At 40.3% G+C, this 23,796-nt stretch overlaps 2 protein-coding genes across 2 annotated transcripts in view; both read left to right on the plus strand.

Moving 5' to 3' along the window:
• gpc4 (glypican 4) overlaps positions 1-4,545 on the plus strand; it is a 33,408-nt gene extending 28,863 nt beyond the window's left edge. The window contains exons 5-9 of the mRNA XM_062426286.1: positions 341-471; positions 575-721; positions 820-944; positions 1,033-1,214; positions 1,315-4,545. Coding sequence (XP_062282270.1) covers positions 341-471; positions 575-721; positions 820-944; positions 1,033-1,214; positions 1,315-1,529 — 800 coding nt within the window. The 3' untranslated portion in view covers positions 1,530-4,545. The remainder of the gene's footprint in view (positions 1-340; positions 472-574; positions 722-819; positions 945-1,032; positions 1,215-1,314) is intronic.
• A 2,908-nt stretch (positions 4,546-7,453) lies between these two features.
• On the plus strand, positions 7,454-23,462 carry brd8b (bromodomain containing 8b). The gene is made up of 18 exons (XM_062426281.1): positions 7,454-7,501; positions 8,534-8,630; positions 9,456-9,525; positions 9,668-9,717; positions 9,859-9,981; positions 10,065-10,145; positions 10,429-10,493; positions 10,611-10,777; positions 11,063-11,248; positions 11,484-11,577; positions 12,500-12,636; positions 14,118-14,547; positions 14,655-14,692; positions 14,791-14,990; positions 15,398-15,490; positions 16,321-16,389; positions 16,552-16,837; positions 20,879-23,462. Exons 1-18 carry the CDS (start codon positions 7,483-7,485, stop codon positions 20,936-20,938), a joined length of 2,265 nt encoding a protein of 754 aa, XP_062282265.1. The 5' UTR covers positions 7,454-7,482; the 3' UTR covers positions 20,939-23,462.
• Positions 23,463-23,796: the final 334 nt, after the last annotated feature.

The raw sequence follows: 23,796 nt of genomic DNA on the forward strand, positions 1-23,796 counted from the left end.
TTACATTTAGGTTGGTGTGTGTGTGTATGTATCCTCTGCTCTCTTCTGTGTGTGTATTATATTAATACTACGTGACAGACTTGTGTGACAAAAAGATGTTCCCCTTGTCTCTATACCATCATTACATGTGTCTGTCTCTGCCTGCTGACACTGCTACTGTCTGCTTTCACTGTGCAGCAGTTTTACTCTGTTATAATCTGAGAGCTCCTTTCACTGGTTAACGAACTCCTGCTCACGGCCATGTGCTTCCCCCTAGTGGCGCCTGTTTGCAACACCAACCTCAGACAGAAGCTTTCCCAATGAATCGCTTTCTAAAGTGTTGAAATGTTCTGTTTTTCAGATGCCATGCTCAGTTTAGCGGAGAGGCTCGAAGGTCCCTTTAATTTCGAATCGGTCACGGATCCCATTGACGTGAAGATCTCAGAAGCCATCATGAATATGCAGGAGAACAGCATGCAAGTTTCACAGAAAGTCAGTATCTCTTTCATCATCTTTTTTCATTTTAGACTCAAGAAATAAAAAAGATTCAGTTTCACTTACTCTGCTTTCTACTTTTCTATTCGCCCTGTGACAGGTTTTCCAGGGATGTGGGCAGCCGAAACTGAGCATGGCCTTCCGTTCCAAACGTGCCGTCAAAGAAACAGGCTTCACCGGCCGCTTCCGCCCCTACAGCCCCGACGCCAGACCCACCACCGCAGCAGGGACCAGCTTAGACAGACTGGTACGCTCTATTAAAAAAAACACACGGCGCAACTACACTCATGTGTTTCCTTTCCTGAAGATTTGTGTGTTTGACTGTTTTTTGTGTTTGCTACTCAGACAAGTGACGTGAAGAAGAAGCTGAAAAACGCAAAGAAGTTCTGGTCAACGTTGCCAGAGACGGTGTGCACAGGTGAAAGGATTGCACCTGGGGACGACTGCTGGAACGGAACGGCAAAAAGCAGGTAAGGACATCACGCTTGTGGGGGAAAAAAATCTCAATTTAATTGCAAGACGATCCGACATCCTGAACGCCCGCTCTGTTTCACACAGGTACGAGTCGGTGGTCATCAGCAGCGGACTGGCCAATCAGGTGTCCAACCCTGACGTGGACGTGGACATAACGAAGCCGGACATTATGATCCGCAGCCAGATTGCAGTTTTGAAGGAAATGACTAGTAGGCTGAAAGCGGCGCACAATGGCCACGACATCTCTATCGAAAACGTTGGGGACGGTGAGGACGGAAATTTCTTAACAACAAATTATCGCACTTGCAACAAATCCCCTTTATTTTTCTTACATTCTTTCTTTCTTTCTTTCTTTTTCGTGTCCAGATGAGGAGAGCAGCGGAGGTGAAGAAAGCGGCAGCGGCTGCGACTCGCCATCCTGCGACACAGACCGGGACATGTATTTCTCCACTCCGCCGAACCCCGGCAAACCGCGGGTCGACCCGGTGCAGGCATCATCGGCCGTAGTCGCCTCACAGGGAAGCATGGCGCTGGCGCTCTGCGGGCTCGCCCTGACCCTGCTCGCCGCCCACTTGAGATAAAACTGGCCGGGCAGGGAGAGAGGAAGAGAACGACCAGGAATGACGGAGCGAAAGGGGGAAACCTGTCAGAGAGACTTTAAAAAGACTGCCTTCAGGACCTTGGACTGTCCGCCATTGGGGGGAAGGGGAGGGGGAGGGGGAGACTCTTCTTAATATTACAATAACTTCACTTTTAATTATTTGTTTGTATGTTTTTAAGGACATCAGTGTACAGCAATATGATTTTGCCACCTTTTCCGCCCCCTTTTTTTCCCCCTCCCAGGTAAACCTTTACTCCTTATGGCTCTTTTGGAGCTACAGTATGGTTCTGGCTGCAGCATTACAAACATTATATAATTGTCTTACTCTGGCAATTTAATATCATAATTCATTTGTGTGCCTTCTTCAATGATTCCTATCCAATGACTAAAACTGAGTGCCTGTGATGGGACATAACTTCATATTTCTGAGGTTATTCTTTTCTGTTTCAATGATTCTGAGATCAACAAATAATATATAGTGAGCAAATCAGTGCATCAGCCAGGCGGAAATGATGAAGCCTGCTGCAGTAATATAGACTTGTTGATCTCAGCGAATGAACGGTGTGAGCTTTTTGTCTGTTTTGCTTTTGCAGAGATGTTTAGAAACTCATCTCTTAGAAGCTACAGCGAGAAGTCACAGCACAGGTGTTTTGTGTTCGTTCCAGAGATGGAATCATTTCTTTTTTTTTAGAAGAGCTTTCTGTGCCTCTCTGCGAGCCCAAACATGCATATAGTGTATGTCTTCTATGAGCTATTATCACAACCTTAACGTTTTTTTTAATTGCCTCATTAATTTGCGATTGAGTGGTCTCAGCTAAAACAGTTCCACAGTAATGGTCATACCTCACAAATGCTCTCATTGTCAATGCAAATGTAGTGATGTTGAGTTTTGAAAGTGTCTGATAAGCGACTGACTGCGCGGTCGGCATCCTGATGGTGAAAGTTAATCGCGCCTCGGGAAAAGAAAAGAGAGAGAGAGAGAGAGAGAGAGAGGGACTCCCCTGGCGTTACCCCTGAAGAAGGCAAAGCTGACAAGTCCCGAATGCCCTGTTTTTATTTTTGTTGGGTTTTTTTGTGCTTGTTTTTGTTTGTTGTACTGTAAGCTCAGTTCAGCACAGAGGATCTGACTCTTTACAGTCTTACGTTGTTTTGAAAAGAAAAGGGCGGCGACGTGTACGTTCAGAGTGCCTTCACATTAAACTTAGAGAAGAGGAACAAAAGACAGTGCTTTGATCAAATGAAATCAAGAAAAAAAGATTATTTTAATACAGGGTTTATGTTGAAGAGGTGTTGTAATTTTTAGCTATTTCTTTTTTGTTTTTGGTATGAAGATATATATTAGGTACTACAGTGGATTTTACTGCTAGTTTTAGGCGGTTGGAAGAGGACAACGTGCACAGATAATGGATGGAATGGAGGGGGGGGGCACTTTTTGGAAGGTGTGCACAGTTTTAAGGGGCTTTTTTTTTTTTTTTTGCCCCACACCCCCCGGTTCCCCACAAATACACATTGTACCTCTTAAAAACAGCCTGTGTCAGTATAAACAGACTCATCCTGAAGCATTTGATCTACCTATCCTCATCTTCACCTTCTCATCATTTCAACACCAGGTTGAATGTTGAAGTGTTTTCACAAATGCTACCAAAATGAATGCAATGTATGGTGCCTGATCTGATCTTTTTTTCTTTCTTTTTTTTAACCTCGGTACATTATTAGCAATTTTTTTTTAAGGTAAAAAAAAGAATGTAGGTGTTAATGATTTGTATCAATAATCTGCTCAGATTCTCTCGTAGGGTTTTGAGCGTGTCATCAGCTGACGAGCACAACATAAGATTGTCTGTTAATTTGATAATGGGGTGTGTGTAAGTTGCATTACCTGGACATTTCATCTCTAAAATGATGCTGCCTCATGTAGCCTTTGTACAGTAACTTATGTATGTGTCTTACTGTCATTGCAAACATTCTCCTAGAACTGACATAGATGATCCAAAAAAAATACAGTATTCTGAATGTTTTGATATGCATAATGTAGGTGGAAATATTATTAATGTCACAGAGTATTTGATTTAATTGGTATCAGATTTTGAGGGCTTTAAATATGAATTTTGTTAATTGCATTTTAAACCTCGCAAGTCTGAAACAAGCAGCTGCAGTCAGGACAGACAGTAAATAGCAAACAGCCTTTTTTCTACTTGTTCGGCTTCAAAATTGACAAGTTGATTGTAAGCTTACATTAAATTTTCCTCAAAAAAAGCGATGTTCCTAATGGTCAGTCCAGTTGTGAAGACTTGGAAGGAATCAGTGAGGACAACTATATCAATTATCTTACATCGAAGGAACATCTATGCAAACTCACCTAAAATACTGAAGCCTTAATTTAACGTGATGAAGCTGAGCTTCAGCAGCTTGATTTGGCGTTACGTCTGCATGTGACCGGTTCAATTCTCCTGCTTTCTGTGTACCACCAACATTTCTACAAGGGCTTATGCATGTGTTCTTGTCATGTGGAGGAGTTGTGTTGAGTGTGAAGAAAACCCAACTTTCTGAGAGTCAGAGGAAAGGTTTTGGGGTGATGATGGTAAATGTCTGTGCTTGCGGGCCGGGGCAGCAACATTTTCCGGCTGGCGGGAGTTGTGTCCAGCTGCTGGATGTTGTTCATTTGATCCACAGAGTAACTTCAGTCTAGTGACTGTGAAGTTGAGTTGGACAGGTGTTGAAACCTTTCCATCTGCCTTTGGCCCACAAGAACAGAAAGAGCTCACTGTCTGAGGAGAGAGTGAGCGAGTGACTGAAAAGAATAAAAAATGTGTAAATAAAGAGCAGCCGTTTTAGATGTCTCTAAAAGAGGCCGTAACAGTACACCAGATTTTTACTTGTCAGAGTATCTCCTAAATGTTATGGAAAAAACAAGATGAGATAGATGTTAAATTGTAAGAGAAAAATGTATATTAAACAACATTTTAGTCTTGTTGAAATAAAGACTGCCAATATTTAAATGGTTGTGAATGTCTTCATTTTGTCAACTCTCTTAAAACAATGGTTTCACTTTATTTGTCCAATGTCAGAACATAACTTTTTTTCATTTGTCATTGAAAAGTGGAGATGGTGGACAGTATTCAACAGATATTGACTTGCCATCACTTGAGGTCAATTTCTGTTTAAATACAGCTGAAGAAATAGGGTTTTGGGTTTTTGGTTTGTCAAATAACAAATGACAACTTGATTGATTGGAATCACCACAATGAAAACATTTTAAAACAATGTGAAACATTGTGGTTTATTTTGAAACATTGTAAGTTCACAAACATGCATAACATTCCAGGTTCAGAATAAACAGATTTCTTGTTTGCAGTTTTTCCCAATATAGAAATAAAGCAACTTGCTGGGAACCAGTAAAATAACTTTTTAGAACTCATATGACAGACATTCATTTACTCTAGCTAGTGAGTATGACACAGAATTCCAATGAAAAGCCTGTGAGACATGTACACATCATTGTTCAGGTGTGCATCCTTTTTTATTGCTTTGATAAATTGAAGCATGGTCAATATAATTTGGCTTTTTTAAAAAAAAATAATTTGCAAAACAGATTTCTGCAAAGTAATGTCAATTAATTAAAAGTATGTAATGTAAGTAAGTGACTGCATAAATATTCACCCCCTTCAAGTCAGTATTTAGTAGATGCACCTTTGGCTGCAATCACAGCACTGAGTCTGAGTGGAATGGTCTCAATCAGGCTTGCACATCTGGACCCTGTGATTTTACTCCATTCTTCTTTGCAAAACTGCTCAAAATCTGTCAGGTTGCTCTGTGATCGGGCGTGAACAGCTCCTTTTAAGTACAGCCACAAATTCTTTATTAGATGGAGGTCTGGGCTTTGACTCGGCCCCTCCAGAACATTCACCTTGTTGTCTTTAAACCATTTCTGTGTAGCTTTCACTGTATGCTGTATGTCATTGTCTTGCTGAAAATAAATCTCCGAAGTCGCAGTTCTCTTGCAGACTGAAACAGATTGTCCTGCAGGATTTTCCGATATTTTGCTGTATTCATTTTACCCTCTACCTTTACAAGCCTCCCAGTGTGTGCGGCCATGAAGCATCCCCACAGCATGATGCTGCCACCATCGTGTTTCACAGTGGGGATGGTGTGTCTGTGGTGATATGCAGTGTTTGGTGTCTGCCAAACATAGCATCTAGCCTGAAGGCCAAAAAGCTCCATTACTTTGTAGAAATCTGTTTTCACTTTGAGATTAAAGAGAGTTTTTTTTTAAGCCAAATTATATTAACCATGATTCAATTTATAAAAGCAATAAAAGAGGACAACATCCAAGGGGTGAATACTTTTTATAGGCGCTGTAATTCAAATTTGAAAGACAACATTTAGGACAAGAAAGGGCCACAACAGTATCGTGGTGATCACATTTTCTAAACCGAAAGCCACAAAACAAGCAGTGCAAGAAGAAACATTTCAGTAATTGAAGGCATTTTGTTAAATAGACAGCAAACAACTTATTTCACCACACTCACCCCCTCAAACAAACAAACAAAACTTCTCATAAGCTGAAAAATTAGTCTTTGCTGACCTCCAGTGGTTTAACTTCTCACTTCACTGCAGTGATGTAGAGGTGCACTGTGACATCACTGATGGGTGTGGTTTCAGGTGCAACAGAGCACACTGAAGAAGTAACACATGAACAACAGTTGGTTATGGGATGTGTTTCAAACCTGTCTCTTGTTAAAGCATGTAATCAGCTCTATTTGAGACTATACTTTGACCTCACAACAGATGTGTGTTCTAAGTACTGTTTCTGCATATCTGCGTTTTTTAAAGATGATATCACCATCTGTAAATTTGAGATAGATCAACAAACAAAAGATACATTTAGATTAACATAAGCTTCTTTGCATTTTTCTATCACCACCATCTTACTGACAATGTACATTGAAACAACATTTAAACGATTGTATAGACAGATGCAAATTACAGAAAACTGCGCAATTATATGAATTAAAGAAAATGTCGGGGAAATATAATAATTAAATTAAATTTGAACTTGTTGGTGTCTAGTCAAAATATCCTAATGGAGTGGTGTTTTGTTGGAGGACTTTTGTCTACAATCCTGCTCACAACACCAACTCACATTTTCACTTGTGACATTGCACTCTGGAAAGACACAACACGCACCTGTGTGTGACACTGGGTTGAAATGTTTGGAAAGGCATTCATGCCGTCTTATCACACTATAGGATTTAAGGGCTGACTGGACATGACAATGGAAAATGCATATTTTTGACATTAAACTCTGCATCAAACCAGGATGCTCTGGATATCAGTTTGAAGGACAACACTGCTGTGATCGTTTAAAGGTTTATCTTAAGTTAATATGAATTGTAAGCCATCCGAATGAGTCAAATGAAGTAGATATGTTTCAACGTTAGTCTTTTTAGTGCCAAAGTCCTTCTTTTTGTTACTATACTTCCACCACACAGCTCAACACAAAGAGGGAATTTGATGCTAAAAAGACTGTAAATGTGGCAGATATCCACTTGATATGACTGACTCAGACTGCTGAACCCTCATATAAGCTGCACATCTACTTTGAATTGACTGTGTGGACACACTGTGGATTTTGGCCCTCATTACAGTGAAAACACATTTAAAAGAGATATTTTAATAGCCAGGAAAAACAGAATGATTACAGCGAGGAAAACCTCTTTCACTCTTCATATGGACACCTGACTGATGTTTTATTTACATTTTGAACCTAAACTTCAACTCTTTGCACCGCTGCTCAGTCAGACATCAGTGTACGAGCTTCATACTAATTTTTAACCATGTTTTTCCTTCTTCGCTCTGAGTTCAGTTCAGATGATCGTGTGTCCCACTGAAAACAGTCCGGCGGAAGTTGGGCTCACGGCCGTGTCACAAAAGAAATGGCGAGCGGTATCGGCAGTGAGTAATGCTTTATAACTCTTTCTCTGGTTTCTTTGTGTTTAAATAGTATAAACTAGCAGCAAACACGCTCCAAATATTGTACCGTATGTAGTTAGTTTGGACAGAGCAGCGTAGTCTCTTAATTAAACGATACACCGCGTACCTGTGTGTGTCTCATGAATGTGTTCCCCCAGCTAGCGCTCCTAACAGTAATTAAATATTAGCTAATTGTAGATTATTATCCTCGGTAACGTAGATTATAACTACTTTCATGAGTTGTTAATGATTTTTAAGATGTTAACGAGCCCCAACACTTAAACAAATATGAAGTGTATTGCTATACTCAATGTTAAAAGCATATTCTAGAAACGATACAAGCTAACAATAGCGGGCTAACTTTGATAAACGTAAATAATACAGAATTGTATATTAAACACCCGGCGTTTTATATTGTTTTTTTAATTGTTTAATTGTTTTTTTTATTTTAAATCGCCGCAGAATGTACGCTTTATGTAGGTTGTATGGAAACGGGGCCGTCACATTCATGTTTGTAAACAAATCCGATGAAAACAATACAGATGAACGGGCTAAGATTCAGTTATAGTCAGAAAGTAGCCAATAATACCAAAACATTGTATAATTACTCTGTACATATAGCACTGTAACTATAATGTTGTTTTATAACATACACTGCATCTACAAATTATACATATTTATTTTAGTTTATAACACAAAATGTGCACTACATCACACTGCATACTATATATATATATATAAGGTAACGTCTTTTTCTCACCATTTAATATTTATCTCAGCACTGTTGACTTGTACTATTTGTATCCTGTTTACAGACCACAGAAACAGTTTCACCTGTATAGAGTTATTCCTTGTGTACATTTATGAAGATAATTGTTGATACTCTGTGTAAATACATTGAGAGCCAGAGTCAAATTCCTTCTATCTGTACACATACTTGGCCAAAAAATATGATTTTGTTTCTGATATTTGTATGATTTTATTTATTTATTTATTTATTTTATTTTTCCACAGAACACAAGATACTGAATGTGGGGCCAACGGAGCCCTGGTCAGTCAGGGAGAAACTGTGCCTGGCCTCCTCTGTTATGAGGAGTGGCGACCAAAACTGGTAAATAGAAAACCCCTCTCAAAAAAATACACTCATTGTATTTAAATGTTGTCCTGGAAGTACAGGAAGGAGGAGACATAGAATGGAAGAGTGTTGTGTTTATCTGTACGTAAATCTGTTTGCTGATATTTGAACCACTGAAACACCAGTTAACCAAAAAAAAGTACAGAGAATGAATTTTGAAAATGTCACATTTTAAAATGAGAGATTAGTTAAAGATACTGTGTAAAAAAAAAAAAAGAAAAAAAAACAAGAAAGAAAGAAAACAAACCAATCCATTAGATCAGTTTCACTCTTCAGTATTAATCTACTCAATAAAAAAGAGTATCAATCAACCCCTCCCAATCAAAATCAGTTTTTGTGCATTATCTTTTAAAGCCCATTCTTTAGAAAAATGTGCAAAAACTTCCGTCCATGTGCTGATCGGTGCAGCAGTTAATCTACATTTTGACCACTAGGGGTCATACTTGGGCAGGCTATCAAGTCTGAAAAATGACTAGTAGGAGTTTATTTAGAGGTGGAACATGACATTGATCAATATAGAGTTTGTAAGTAAAACCCAAGTTCTTGTATCAGCTGAATCCTATTAATGAATTGAAATATATATTTACAAACAGACACAAATAGGTCCTTTGACAAAAGATGTGGCAGAGCTGCTTATATGTTTTACAATACCTGGATTACTTACATTCTGCATATTTCTACATCCATATGTGTTTCTAATTTGAATGAGGTAGTTGTGCTTACATTTATTCTCAGATTTTCTCAACATGTCAAGTGTTTCCTCTCTGACTCTATTCTGAGGAATCTCTCTTTGTCTTCCAGGGTGTCAGTAAGTCGAGCCATCAAGCCTTTTTCAGAACCGGGTCGTCCACCCGACTGGTTCTCACAGAAGGTGAGAGGGATATAAAGCAACATTACATTTTTATAATTTGTTGAATTCACTCTGTGTATAAGTCAGTAGGTCTGTTTGTCTTTTGAGCATATAACAGACGAACATTTGCTGGAGGATAACACATTTTCTCTCTATTTCTCAGCACTGTGCCTCACAATACTCTGAGCTGCTGGAAGCCACTGAAGCACCTAAGTCAGTCCCCCAATACACACACACACACACACACACACACACATATGTGTGCACAATCATTATAATGTGTTGCTACTTTTGAGGTTTTTTGACCACATTTTGAGAGTTGATTTCGAGTGTTTGTGCTCTCCTGTGTTCCAGGCGTAAGCGTGGCGAGAAGGGCGAGGTTGTCGAGACTATAGAAGATGTCATTGTACGCAGGCTGACCACTGAGAGGATAGAGGAGCTGAAAAAACTACTGCGAGACACGCAAGAGCAGTACAGGTACAGTACATGCTCGAAAGATAGATCTCTAAAGCCTGTGAGGTGTGACCTTTTAACCCCCTCTGTGCTTTCTATGCTGACAGGAAGTTGAAGAAGGAGGTGGACCTGATACAGACGGGACACATGGACTCCCAGCTGAAGGACCTGTGGGCAGAGATCACACTGTAAGACTTTTATTTGCAAATCCTTTAAATGCTTTTGGTGTTGTTTCGTCAAAGTGTGACCAACAACATATTTTCAAGTGGTGGATTTCAGATTTCCAACACACAATCTGTCCAGAAAGTGAAATAATTCAACATCTGTTGGATGGATTGACATTCAGTTTGGTATAGATGTTGATGGTAACCAGAGGATGAATCCAAATAACCTAAATGATCCCTTGACTTTGGTCAAAGTGTCTAACATTTTGGCTCAGCACCTAAAAGTGTTTGTTTCTCCAAAATCCAGAAAGAAGAAGCAGGATGAGGAGGAAGCAGAGCAGAAGAGGAAAGCCACAGAAACTGCATATCAGGGTAGGTTTGGTGACTTTTCGTTGAAATTTCTTCAGGAAATCTGATTCTACCATGTGGGGATTTTTTTGAAATGTCTCTGTAATAGATCAATTAATTTTCTCTGTCTCCTCATCACAGCTCGTCAGGCAGTAAAAAACACACCTAAGCGCGTGCCCAGCGTAACTGTACGGTCTCCTCTGGGTGCCAGCCCCCCCACCATGGATTCTCAGACTGACTCTTCGGTCGCCACACCGCCCATGGATACAGGAAGTGTCACCTCCGATGACACCAGCATCCACCCTGTTGTAAGAATATCCTCATATATATACCAATATTTGCCTGTTTTATATGTTGTGTAATTCAGCATCATGATCTTTGTTGAAATAAAAGTTCTTAGTGTATCCGTAGCCTTAGTGTAACAATATTTGAGTGCCTCTCTGCACCTCCAGCTTGTTTCCTCATCAGTGGAAACAGATCATCTCTCATTATGCTGATTTTTGGCAATCAAAGGTCCAACTAGATGGACATTTTTGAGATACTGCAGCTCACTGTGCCAAACCCTCTCTCTGATAACTCTCTGCCTGTGCCAGGCCCAGGGGGTCGGAGTGTTTCTACCAGCAACAGAGGCTCCAGGACCTAAAGACGGAGGCCTGGCCGCACTAGTAGAGGACTCACCACAGAAGAGGCTCCTGGCCCAGAAGTCCACACCACCACCTTCTCCTCTCCTGTCAGAACTGCTGAAAAAAGGCAACCTCATCTCAGCTAGCCCCCGCCTGGTGAGAACCAGCTCAGTTTCCATTTAAACATCAGATTATTACAAGAAGGAATAGTTTAAGATAATGTCAAATCACATCAAGCTATAGGCAAAAGTCAGTTGTAACTACCTCAAACTTACTGTATAGAGTCAGTTGGTCAATCAGCCATGAGTCTTGCAGACTTGGATGAAATATTACCACTATCAGTGCTGGATAAAAACATCACTATTGTGTTGCCTGTGTCTACTGCTCTCAGGTTGCCGATGGAGACTCTACTGGAAGCCTTACCAACGGAGTACAGACAGCGACCGCTGCCACTCCCCTACCAACTGGTCATGAGGTCATCACAGGTAAATAATACTGTACTCATCAGCATCATCATAAAACACATTACATATAGCATTTAAATATGTAAGTTAAAAAGCACAAAAAAATCCAAAATGGTAAAGGAATATACAAAGAATAACTAGTTATGTGCATCCAGACATGTATCAGCCAATGGGATATCTACCAAGATGGGTTGGGTATATGATCATGTGACAATTATTATCCCAGACAGGCAGGAGGGCAAGGGGAGTATCCAATAAGAAACATGGGTGACACCATATTTGGACCATAAATCAGAAAAGTGCAACTAAAGGGGTGATACTGCTAGCATAGAAATGGCTCAAATCCACACTGTGCCTATTTAATATGGCATACCTAACTTACATGTATAGATACATATATACCTACATGTATAAAAGTGCTGAATGTGGGAAGAGTAGAAAGAGCTAGAAGATACATCATGGAACAATGTAAATGAATACATCATAAAAACCATTAAGAAACCACAGAAACCAGCAATGTTTAAGAACCTCAAAAACATGACTGGTTACATCATTCCGCTTAATAGAGCACCTATGTTCAGTGTTACACTGTTTAAGGAGACGATCAGCCTTTTGTTGCTCCCTTGTAATGGAACGGAGAACGTTCTTTGATTGCCACTTGATGACTATGTTGGGAAATAATTGCTGCAGAAAATTGTTTTCCTTCTCTATTTCATGTTCCTTTTCTACCATCTATCTTTGAATAAAGACAAAGAGCTCCCCAAAATAATTAAGCAACAAAAAACAAACAGCTTATAGAGTGGTGTTATAGCTAGAGATTTGATTTTGTATAATTTGTGTTTTAGGGTTTTGCTGATGATGATGATAATGATGATCTACTTAATGCAGTCAGGTTTTATTTGTGCTTGTGTCCTTATGTATTCTTTCTTGTGTTTGTCTGCAGAGGGGGAAGCTGTAGTTAAGACAGAGCTCAGTGAGGAGACGGGGTTAGTAGAAGAGGACCTGGTAGCTGTGTCTTACATGGGAGACGAACTGGACCTGGAGACAGTGGGAGACATCATTGCCATCATAGAGGAGAAGGTACGTACTGTGTCCACATCTGCTTGCATCATTCCAGACCAGGTGGAGATCAGAGTAGAGAGTATTTATGCTGACGGAGGAGTGCTTTGCTCCTGTGTTACTAGTTTGTGATGATAGTGTAACAAGCTTCATATAATCACATGATAGGCAATAATGGATGGAGTATGTGGAAGAGGAATGTCTTGATTTTCCACATATATAATTTACATGTCTGACTTAAAAAAATAGTAAAACGCCTTGAATCTCCAAACTTTGAAAAGAGACAAAAATGCTGCTTTTTGTTACAGCAACACTCATTTGTTTCATATTGAATCACTTTGTTTGACCTGTCGTGACCGATTCCCAGTGCAGAAAAATACCAAAGCGTTGTCTTTAATCAGCTTGAACAAACCAAACCAGGATTAAACTTTTTATATAAAGCCAACTCATAACTAATGCGATCAAGTCGAGCCCTGATTTGAAAACTTAATTTAAAACGCTTATTTATGACTTTGAAACGCAGCTCTGAGACATCAAACACAAACCAGCACAAATCACATAAAATGAAAACTGACAATACTGTGATGTTGGAAACAAAAATGAACAAAACCGCAGCAGTTACAAAGCAGAAGAGAGCAGCAGTGAACTTTGATACATTTAGAGACTGAACTCATCCGTAAGTCCTTTACTGTCTCAGAAACACGAGTTCTCTTTAGATCATTTACTGCCTCAAATGAATGTACAAGATATGCAATATGACAGTTTTAAAGTATAAATTAGGACCAGAACCCTGCCAGGTCATTTATTTTATAGTAAAAAATGCTTTGGTTTGTAAAAGTAAAGACATCAATTTGTAGATACCTTCAGGGCTTTTTTTAAATAGACATATTCTTTAATGACATTTTAAGAGGGAACAAATGGTGAACATGCTTCTTACCATGTGGCTACAGCCATGGGTCAGACGTGGTTATTAGTGATATTTTAATTGCAGTGCATTAAAAAAAACACACATTCGTTAACTGGAATACTGTGTAGATAATTTGACACATTTAGAAGAATATTAGCTCAAATTTTGATTATGCCAAAATGCAATCAGTTTGATGCAAATGAACTCTGTTCACAGAACAGTAACAAAGAAAACACTGTGTGTAAGATTCATTATAACACTGGTTAAGTCTGAGGTGAAGCTAAGCGTGAAAGCTAACCTAATTAGGACCAAGTTAGTCTGAATGGAGAAGTTTCCATGGTGACTTTTAAACCTTATTGAAAAATGAGCCATATTTATTGATGTTAGCTTAAATTCACTGGTAAAGTTGCTGTAAGGGTGCTTCTTCTGCTTTATCTGTGTGTGTGTGTGTGTGTGTGTGTGTGTGTGTGTGTGTGTGTGTGTGTGTGTGTGTGTGTGAGTGTGAGTGTGTGTATGTGTAGTTTTCAGCAACCACTTAGGCCTGTTTCCTCCATGCTCTTTCTCTCTGTTCATCATCTCCTTTCTTCCTTCACAGGTGGATGACTCTGTGGAGGCTTTGGACGCGGCGGCAGTGGAAGCAGCTCTCTCTCTGTGCGAAGAGGCCGTCTCAGAAGGACACACCCTCCCAGGCCCCTGGGAGACCCAGGAGCTGAAGGCTTCAGACCCTACCCCCCCAGTCCAAGACTCTGACCCCACACAGGAGTCTCAGGATGTGGCTGTGATGGCCGCCCCGACCTCTGCTGGTCTGGACACCCAGAATCAAGCAGACACAAAAAGGGAACAGCAGTTGAAGGGAAACTGTGAGGGACCTGAGGTGACAGGAAGTGATGTCACTTCTTCTGTCACCTCTGACGACGGCGCGACAGGATGTGAAGTCACAGAAGAGGGGAAGGTGGCCACTGAAGCAACGGTGAAGAGCGAGGTAGAGGAGTGGAGTCAACCTGAGCCCAACCCGCCTTGCCTAGGTAGGTGGCGGAAACACACACACACACACACACACACACACACACACTGAAATCATGCTTCTATGTTTGTTTTCTAATCCTCCTCTCATTTTTTTTTTGTCCCACAGATTCTGAGGACAGCTCTGTGTCTGGGAAAGAGTCCAAGGTCCACACCCTTATGTGTACTTACTCACATACACAGCACAGTTTGTAGAATGCAGGCATTTAACTCTTATCTGTGTTGTGTTGTGTTCTTGACTCCAGGAGGTGAAGGAGGAGGAGGCTGGGAGCGAGGGGGACCCCGAAGAAGGGATGGAACTGAAAGAGGATTGCGGCGAGGGGGAGGGTCCCTATTTGTCAGAGGTGGAAAGGGCAGCCAGCGAAAGTGAAGACGGCTACGGACCGGCCTCCCAACGCTACACAGCAGATTCACTGGCCAGCAGCCCTGCCTCCTCTTCACAGCTGTAAGTGTCCACATGTGATTGTGGGAATGACTAATAAATGTCATTTGTGTTCTATTTATATGTAAAAGGGAATCAGGAGCTTGTGTGAATGCAGGGTCATGCACTGAAATAACCTTTGCCCTTACTGCAGCATTTTTAGGAGAACTGCAGCTTTAAATCTAGATAAAGCTTAGCTGGCATTCGTCATGAATATTCATGTCACGACCTCTGAATCAGATTAGGTTTCCATTTGTCTGAGTTAAGCAGTCTTTCGGCCGCTGACGTAAAAAAACTCACAGTACACGCTTTTGTGTCTCTGCCACTCGTGTTTCTCTTCTGCTTCCCTTTTTTGTTCACTCTGAACTGGACATTCCTCTCTTCACTCCACACTCTGGCCTCACTTCCTCTCTCCTCTCTGCCTGCATCAGGTCTACATGTGGTGAGGACCAGGAGGCCGTGCAGGCTCAGAAGATCTGGAAGAAAGCCATTATGCTGGTGTGGAGGGCCGCGGCCAACCACAGGTGAAGCTTCATGACGTGTCTCCTCCTCGACAACAAAGCAGAGTTCTCATTGGCCTAAATATTTTAGCCAGACAGTTCCTCTCATTCAGTTTCTGTTAGAAAGATTTCTAGCATCAGGCTGATTGTTTAATGAGCTGTTGTGCCATCAAACAGCATGTGCCTTCTTTTCCAACAGAGGGCGATCAATATTAGTAGATATGAATGAATAAGGCACCGCAGGCACATCAATTTAATATATATGCAATGTTTTATTTTCTGGCTTTTATTTATCACTTATTCAGCAAATGTTTTCTGTGATTTTTATCTTCCAACATGATGACTAAAATACTACTGTGAATGCACAAATTTATTTTAGCCTTAAAACTGTCAAAGTTGGGTGTAAAAAGTATCAGAATCAGTCTTCTTCATAGTATTAACACTGAGCACATAACCTTGCTGTCTTTAATGGTAGCTACGGCGTTCATAAACCTCTATAAACAGATTTTTGTTAATTGCCTTGCCAGTAAAACAAAAGAGGGGATGAGTGTTAAGTTTACTACAACAATAGCTGCTAGCCAATAGCTGTCACAAAAACACAGACAGGAGCAGGAAACTCTAATTAAGGCTACATCTGGACCAAACTCTATATTCTACAAGTTATTTATTTAACACTTAATTTTTTTTGCACTTTCTTACTGAAAATACTGGCATTTAGAGCAAGATTAGATTACAGTCTTACACATAGTTGCACTAAAACAGATTTTTTTTACCTCTCTGTTGAGATAAAAATGCTTAGAACTTAGATTCCAATGCTGTTTTTTTTACTGTTGCTGATATCTTGTGTCTCTCAGGTATGCCAGCGTCTTCTTACAGCCCGTGTCAGACGACATCGCCCCCGGTTACCACAGCATCGTACACAGGTTAGATCACACACACCACTGTTAAATTATGTTGTCAAAGCAGTGTTGTTGATTAGAGATGCTGAATGTTAACAGTGCTAAAATCCAGTTAAACCTACTGTTAATTGGTTACAGTCAACCCAAACTTAACACCCACATCTCCCTCCACCCCACCACTTCCAGACCCATGGACCTGTCAGCCATTAAGAAGAACATCGAGTCTGGCGTGATCCGTACGACCGCCGAGTTCCAGCGCGACATCATGCTGATGTTTCAGAACGCCGTCATGTACAACTCGTCGGACCACGACGTGTATCACATGGCGCTGGAGATGCAGCGCGACGTCCTGGAGCACGTGCAGCAGTTCCTGGCCACACAGCTCATCATGCAGACCTCAGAGAGCGCCATCTCCGCCAAGAGCCTCCGAGGCAGGGAGGGAAACCGTAAGCCGGGCGAGCCGGCTGAGAAGGTGGGTTGTGCAAAACGGGGTGGGTGGTGTGGGGGGTGGGGGAGATTCCTTTAAAAGTCTCTGAATGCGTCAAACACATCTTTGATTCTCAGAAAGTGCTCTAAAATTTCACTGTTAATGTTTTGAAACACATTTTCACTGACATTGGCAGATGAAGCCTCTTCTCTGGAGCATTTGTTAAAAGGCTGCTGACATCTATGTGACTCTGTTAGTTTTGGTGCTCCTGTCAGGCTGGGACAACAGATTGTTTTAGGTAGAACAAGCTTTGTTACATCAGAAAACTCCTGCTCACAGTAGTCTGAGCAGAGGTCTAATCATCAATGTGATTATTTGCAGGTAGTGAAAGGTCTCACAGATAAAGGTTTTTAACATTCCCCATTTACATAGTTATGAATCTTTTGCTTATAAAACAGTAAAGGTATGACAGCTGACATAATGACATTGTTTAAAATCTGTATGAAAATACATAAATATACCATATGGAAAGAGAAACTCTCCTACCAGTAGAATTCTTATGTCTTGGGCAGTTTGTAATTTATTCACTAATTTTTCAACCTCAGACTGGACTTTTCTCAGCACATCACCTGGACATCAGTTACTGTTTTACAGACAGTTTTTCTTCCCCCAGGATGGCAGCTGCAGCTAGGTTGAATACCCAGTGGATTCAGTGGATTCTAACAATAATCATCTAGTTTGGTCGATATGTTTCAAACACATATTTTCACTGAAATACAACTTAATAAATACATTTCCTTCCATCTCAATCCTTAAGTGACACCCTCCTGAGTTTGGGAGCAGTTACATTAATTTCTGCACATTATCCGCCTAAAGCTCCACATGCACTGACTGACAATGACCCCTAACATTTAACATGGAATGATTTGGTGGATTAACAAAAAACAGGATCTTTGAACTGACTTGATCGGAGCAAATTGGATACTAGAATATTATTACTTTTAAGACGATTATGTACTTGATCCTGGGGCAGTATTAATTTAAATGTTGTGTTTCCTTCCATCAGTATCAGACTATTTTTTGCTAATGTATACACAGCTAGATTGAACAGCCTCAGATTACAGTTTAACCTTCTGTTCTGCAAAGAAATCCACTAACTTTTGACATAGTACTTGACGTTATAGGCTACACATACACAAATATACCTTGGTAAATCACGTCTGCTGTATTTATGCTACTAGTCTTATTTTGCTTACTATCACTGAATTCTGTCACACTCAGCGTAATTTATGCTGAAATATTAACATGTAACACCAGAGCCAGCGCTACAATGATGTTACATGAATGCTTATGGTGTCTGTGATGAGTCGACCACAGGCTCAACCTCTCACAAGTCACTGATTATATTTGTAATACACACATCATCATATTTCTACACATTGTACAAAAGTCAGAACTTCCCACACTGTTGAACACACGGGACATCTCTGGATCTGGGTGCCTCTGTACCGGATCCTCACTCCTCTCCGCTCGCTGTTATGTCCTTCAGTGGATTAATCTCTGGCCTTGAATTCCCAGCTGCTTCATGTCTGCTGCATGCTGGCTGCTCGTCCTCCTCACTAACGTCTCTCTGTCTGTCTGTCTGCATCTGCCTGTCCCTGACTCAGCTGTTCGTCCACCCCTGACTGTCCGCTTCTGTCTGCGATGAATTTTCTTATCTGCTGTTCTGTGTGTGTGTGTGTGTGTGTATGTGTGTATGTATTTCTTCTCCTGATTATATAAATGGTTGGTGTCACGAGTTCCTGATGATCACAGCTTTTTTTTTTTAAGGATTAGGGAATTTAGAGAAGTCATTTTCGGACATGGAATATTTTATTGGGTGGTCTGGAAGTACAAGTGGATTTTGAACTATTTTGACAAAATTCACAATTATATTGAATGTTTAAATCTTTTTTGAGCTGTTTTTCCAAAGCAAGCCCTGCTGAAGTGGAAATTAAACTGCTGAGCAAGCAATAGTAATAATCCATCAAGGAAAAACATTAGTAGTAGACGGATGAAAATTTAAAAATTGAGACATAATACGAACTGAGGTATAGTGTTCATGAGCTGTTTTAAATACATCCGTTTGTTTGTATGGAAGGGAAGCTGCCTGTGCTTGTTAGTGTCTGATGCCTCTATGTACTGTGTGTGTCTGTGTGTGCGTTATTAATGTCCCTATTTACTACCTGCATATGGGAGTCTGTGTGTTTGATGTTGTGTGTGTGTCTGTTTGATGTTGTGTGTGTGTGTGTGTGTGTGTGTGTGTGTGTGTGTGTGTGTGTGTGTGTTTATATGGACTCTTTTCCCCCACCCCCCCTGCGTGCCCCTGTGCCGGACGCAGACTTTGTATGATTCTTGCTTTCTCACGCACATGTGTGTGTTTTCTCTCTCTTTTGTCACTCCAATGTTTGTCCTTCTACAGGACAGTGTCCCAATGGCCTCTCCTGCTTTCCTTCTCTCTCTCTTTGTAAGTATTCAGGTTCTCCCTCAGATTTCACCAGAACCAGGTCCACGCTCCGCACACGCTTGTCTCAACGCACACACAGAAACACACACACTTCTTCACACTATACACCTCTATTCTTTTCTTTCTCTCTGTTCAGTTCATTAGTGGCCTGAAGTGTGGATCTGAATAATATAAAACAAAGCAGTAATGTTGATGTTAATTAGTAATAAAGCACAGCAGTTTTGGTAAGGGTGCTGTCACGAGTTCATTACATTTCATAAACAGCGACTGTCTTCAGTGAACTGAATTAAATAGATTAAAGGTTATTTGGGATTAGAAATAATTAAAATAAAAGTATAAAAGCTGTATTATTTAACAAGCAAAGAACGTATTTGTTGGAACCATTAAAGCAGAGCTGCAAGAATTAATCAATTACTCAGGTGACAGAAATCTGCAGCTATTCTGATATGAAATAATTGTTTCAGTTTCACATTTCCTGGTTCCTTCCTGTCAGGTGAGACAATTTGTTGTTTTGAATTGAATCTTAAATTAAAATTAAATGGAAAATCTTAACAATTTGGATCGTTAGTCAGATGTGACAAGCAAATGAAATGAATGACATCATGGTGACCTCTTAGAAAATGATTGCAATTTTTTAATAACATTTTTTAACATTTTATAGACATTGATTAATCACGTAATCCAGAAACTATCCAACAGATTAATCAATATTCAATAATCCTTAGTTGCTATTCCAAATACTCTAAAACATCAAGTTCAACTAACTGATGCTAAATTTAGGTTAATGTAATTCAGGGAAGTTATAGTACAACTTCCTTGAGCTTGAACAAACACTGTACTATGAGTCAGGTTTTCTAATGTGTGTCAGTTAGGTATTCTAACTAAGATGAAACACAGTGTACAGTAACTCTGACCAGTAAAGTGACGCACCTCAGTCAAATACTGGAATCAGCAGTAACAATGTGATTAAGACTACACAAAGAAACACACAAAAGAGTTAAAGAGCCTCTGTCACTCTTTGTTTTTCTCACAACAGTTTCTCTCTCTCTCTCTCACACACACACACACACACACACACACACACACACACACAGTTACACATATGTCTGTATCACCCTCATCAACTTTTAAGTTGTGTTTGCCCACTCGAACACACACACACAGGCTCCAGTAACCTTTCATCACCTGAGCTTCCGTCGACCTTCGGTTAATGACTCCATGCCGGTTTCCTGTGTTTTTCTGTTGACGTGCGACCGTCCGTGTGTCTGCATGTTCTAATTTCTTTTCTCCTTCTTTTCTGTTCAGTTATTCCTTTTTAATCATCATTGTTTTTTTCGTTTGTTTTTTTATGTTCTTCATTTGGTGAGGAAGCCCTCCAAGGTGGACTATGCTGTGTTCAGGTCAATCACAGGTCAATCACATCGGGCCCTCACCCCGCCCCCTTTCATTCGGCCCAGCTGACCTTTGACCTTTCCGTCCTTTTATGTTAACTATTTCTCCTGCTCTCCCTCTCTTTCTTTCTTTCTTTCTTTTTTTTTTTCTTCCCCTGGTTTCTTCCTCCATCTATTTCTCTGTTACAGGATGGAGGCACCAGGGGTCGCCGTAGCGCCATGGAGGCCGACCTCAAAATGAAGAAATAGACTCGAGATTTGTGAGAAGAAGACGCTGAAAGAGACAAAAAAAGCTAGAGACAAAGAGCCGCTCTTGGAGTCAGAGGAGCTCGGAGCTGAATACTTACTGGTCACTTTGGTTGTTTTCTGTGGAGGACTGTGGAGGACTGTGCCGTCTCTGTGTGCCCGGTGTGTGAGCGGACACACTAATGCGTCCGTGCTCTGGCGAAGAGGAGGGGATGTGCAGATGTGTGTGTGTGTGTGTGTGTGTGTAAATGTGTCTGAGAGAGCTGCATTGAGTTTCCTCTTCTCCACTTCCTATGATTGGTTAACATGCAGCGCTGTGAGCTAAACGAGCCAGCGCTGCCCTTTCCCCCCCGAGTATCATGTCACCAGTGAAGGTAGTTCACTGAGAAGAAGGAGGATATTTTCACCAGCAAATGTTTGTTTATGATCAGGTGATGCAGGGCAGGATGAGTTCTTCTTGTCAGATTTGATCATGTTGAATCTTGCATTTAATTCCACAACTGCATGTTGGGCTAACACCACACAGATTAGTTTGATCATTCTTCAAATGTGATTCTGACATCAACTAAAAACATATCAAACATCTAAACATCTGGATTTGACATGCGTTGGCCAACACACAAAGGAGCACCAGTGAATTTGCCTGTTTTAGCCGGTTAACTGCATATCATTTAGCCTTTTTCCCAAAGAACAAGATTAGATTGACAACCTGTGTTCATGCAGCACCAAGCTCACTTAAATTCAGGATTAAATTAAACATAAAAATCAGCTTCATTCATTCAGTGACATGAAACCTCCTCGGCATGTGTGATCCATCACAGTCAGCAGGTTAGTTTAAATTGACATTAATAGTATTGGGACCCGGTTGAAAGCAGGAAGCTTTTTTAAATGTCTCTTTGGCGATGCGTTCAGGTACAACCCAGAATCTGAAAAAAAGACAGACAAACTAGCTGTTGTACATGTGGTGAAATGCATTTTTTTCCTTTTTGATAATGCATAATTATTCAATACAATTTCTCGTCAATTGACAGGAATTTTTTGGGGGGTGGGGTGGGGGTTATGCTTTTTATTGTATGAACAGTGGAGAGATGACAGGAATTGAAGGGGGAGAGTGACAGAGCCAGATTTGAATTGCATATGTAGGTTTTATGGTATGTGTCTTAACCAGTAGGCTGGAGGCGCACCATCTACATTTACTTTGATAACCAATCAATCGTTTGTCATTTACTGGTTCTCAAATGTGAGTATTTGTTGTTTTTCACCGTTTTATATGCTTGTAAATTGAGTATATTTGGGTTTTAAACTGTTGTTGGGACAAAACAAGCATTTGAATACTTGACCTTTGGCTAAAGGGAATTCTTTTTTCACTGTTTTCTGACATTTTATAGACTGATTAGTACGTTAATCAGAAAAGTAATCAACAGATTCATCATCTCACATCGGTGTTTCGTTGCTGTTAAGCAGCAGATTGTCGAATGTCACGTTGGAGTCCTTTAAAAGCACCAACAGAGAGTTTCCAAACAGAACAGTCCCTGCTCGGAGCTGCACTACCATGTGATGATAACGTAACTTCATGAAATCAATCGAAAAAAGGAAACTTATTGTGCTTTGTGAGACGGCTGGCGTTGAGTGAAAACATCATATTCATATAAACATCAGTTTGCTGTTCCTGAAAGAGTATTAATGCATTTCTATGTGTCACTTAAGACAGTGGTTTCCAAACCTGTTTCACCTGTGGCCCCTTAACATAAAGCAAGGCCTACCAGGGACCCCTCATTATGCTTTGTCACTTAAGTTACTGATTATTGTCTTGATTCATCAGTTCATCATTTTGTCCAGAAAATGTCAGAAAATAGTGAAAAATATCCTTTAAAGTTCTCCAAAGTCCAAATGTACATCTCTAAATGTGATTTTGTGACTAACAGTCCAAAACACAAAGATATTCAGTTTATCATCATGTTTGACGAAAAGCAATAAATCATCACATTTGAGAAGCTGAAACCAACCTTTTTGTTTGTAAATGACTGAAGCAATTATTTAATTATCAAAACAGTTCATTAATCTTCAGTTGATTGACTACTGATTATTTAACTAAGCTTGCAGTTCTAGAAAGAGGACTTGTTTAACTTTTAGAAGCTGAAGTCGATCAAAATACTGAAACCCACAAGAAATAAAGAGAAAAATTAGAGGAACCTTTTTTTAAATCTCAATTTTGTGCCCAAAATGCTTTTTTTCCCTCTCTCTATCCTATCCTATCATCTTGCTACCCTTTTGATCAATCCAGCGAATCATTGTGGGGGTCCCGACACCCAGGTTGGGAACCACTGACTTAGGCTGTAGCCGGAGTGTGCTTTGTTAACAGCTTCAGAAACGTGTCTGTGTAATGTGTGTTAGATGGGAGGACAAAAAACAGTTTTGTACCTGTGTGATGGACCATGTAGAGTTTTGTGTTTGGGTAGCTGATACATGTATCATGTGTTCTGTTGTACATTTGTTAAATAAAAAAGATTATTTGATCTAAACTCAACACTAGTCCAATAGTTCATGCTATGGTCATTTGTCTTATGATTTGAAGAGATTTCATTGATAGAGACTCCTCCTCTCTTCTGCAACATGTTTTCTTGCAATACCAGGTAATCTGTCATCAGCTGTATATACTGGTCTAAACCTGCTTTAATGATCTGGCACGCCAAACAACCCTGTGTAATCATTTTCCTCACTCGTAAACAAGTTTTGAGCTTGATATCTTTGGCACGTGAGCTGAGGAAACATGGCCAATGTATCTCTAAGGTGATAAGTGAATTATAAAAGTGCTGTAAGCACAAGAAAGCAAAAAACAAGGGTATAAAATTAGTGTAAAA

This window comes from Scomber scombrus, chromosome 9 (genome assembly GCF_963691925.1).
Source record: "Scomber scombrus chromosome 9, fScoSco1.1, whole genome shotgun sequence".
Lineage (NCBI taxonomy): Eukaryota > Metazoa > Chordata > Actinopteri > Scombriformes > Scombridae > Scomber > Scomber scombrus.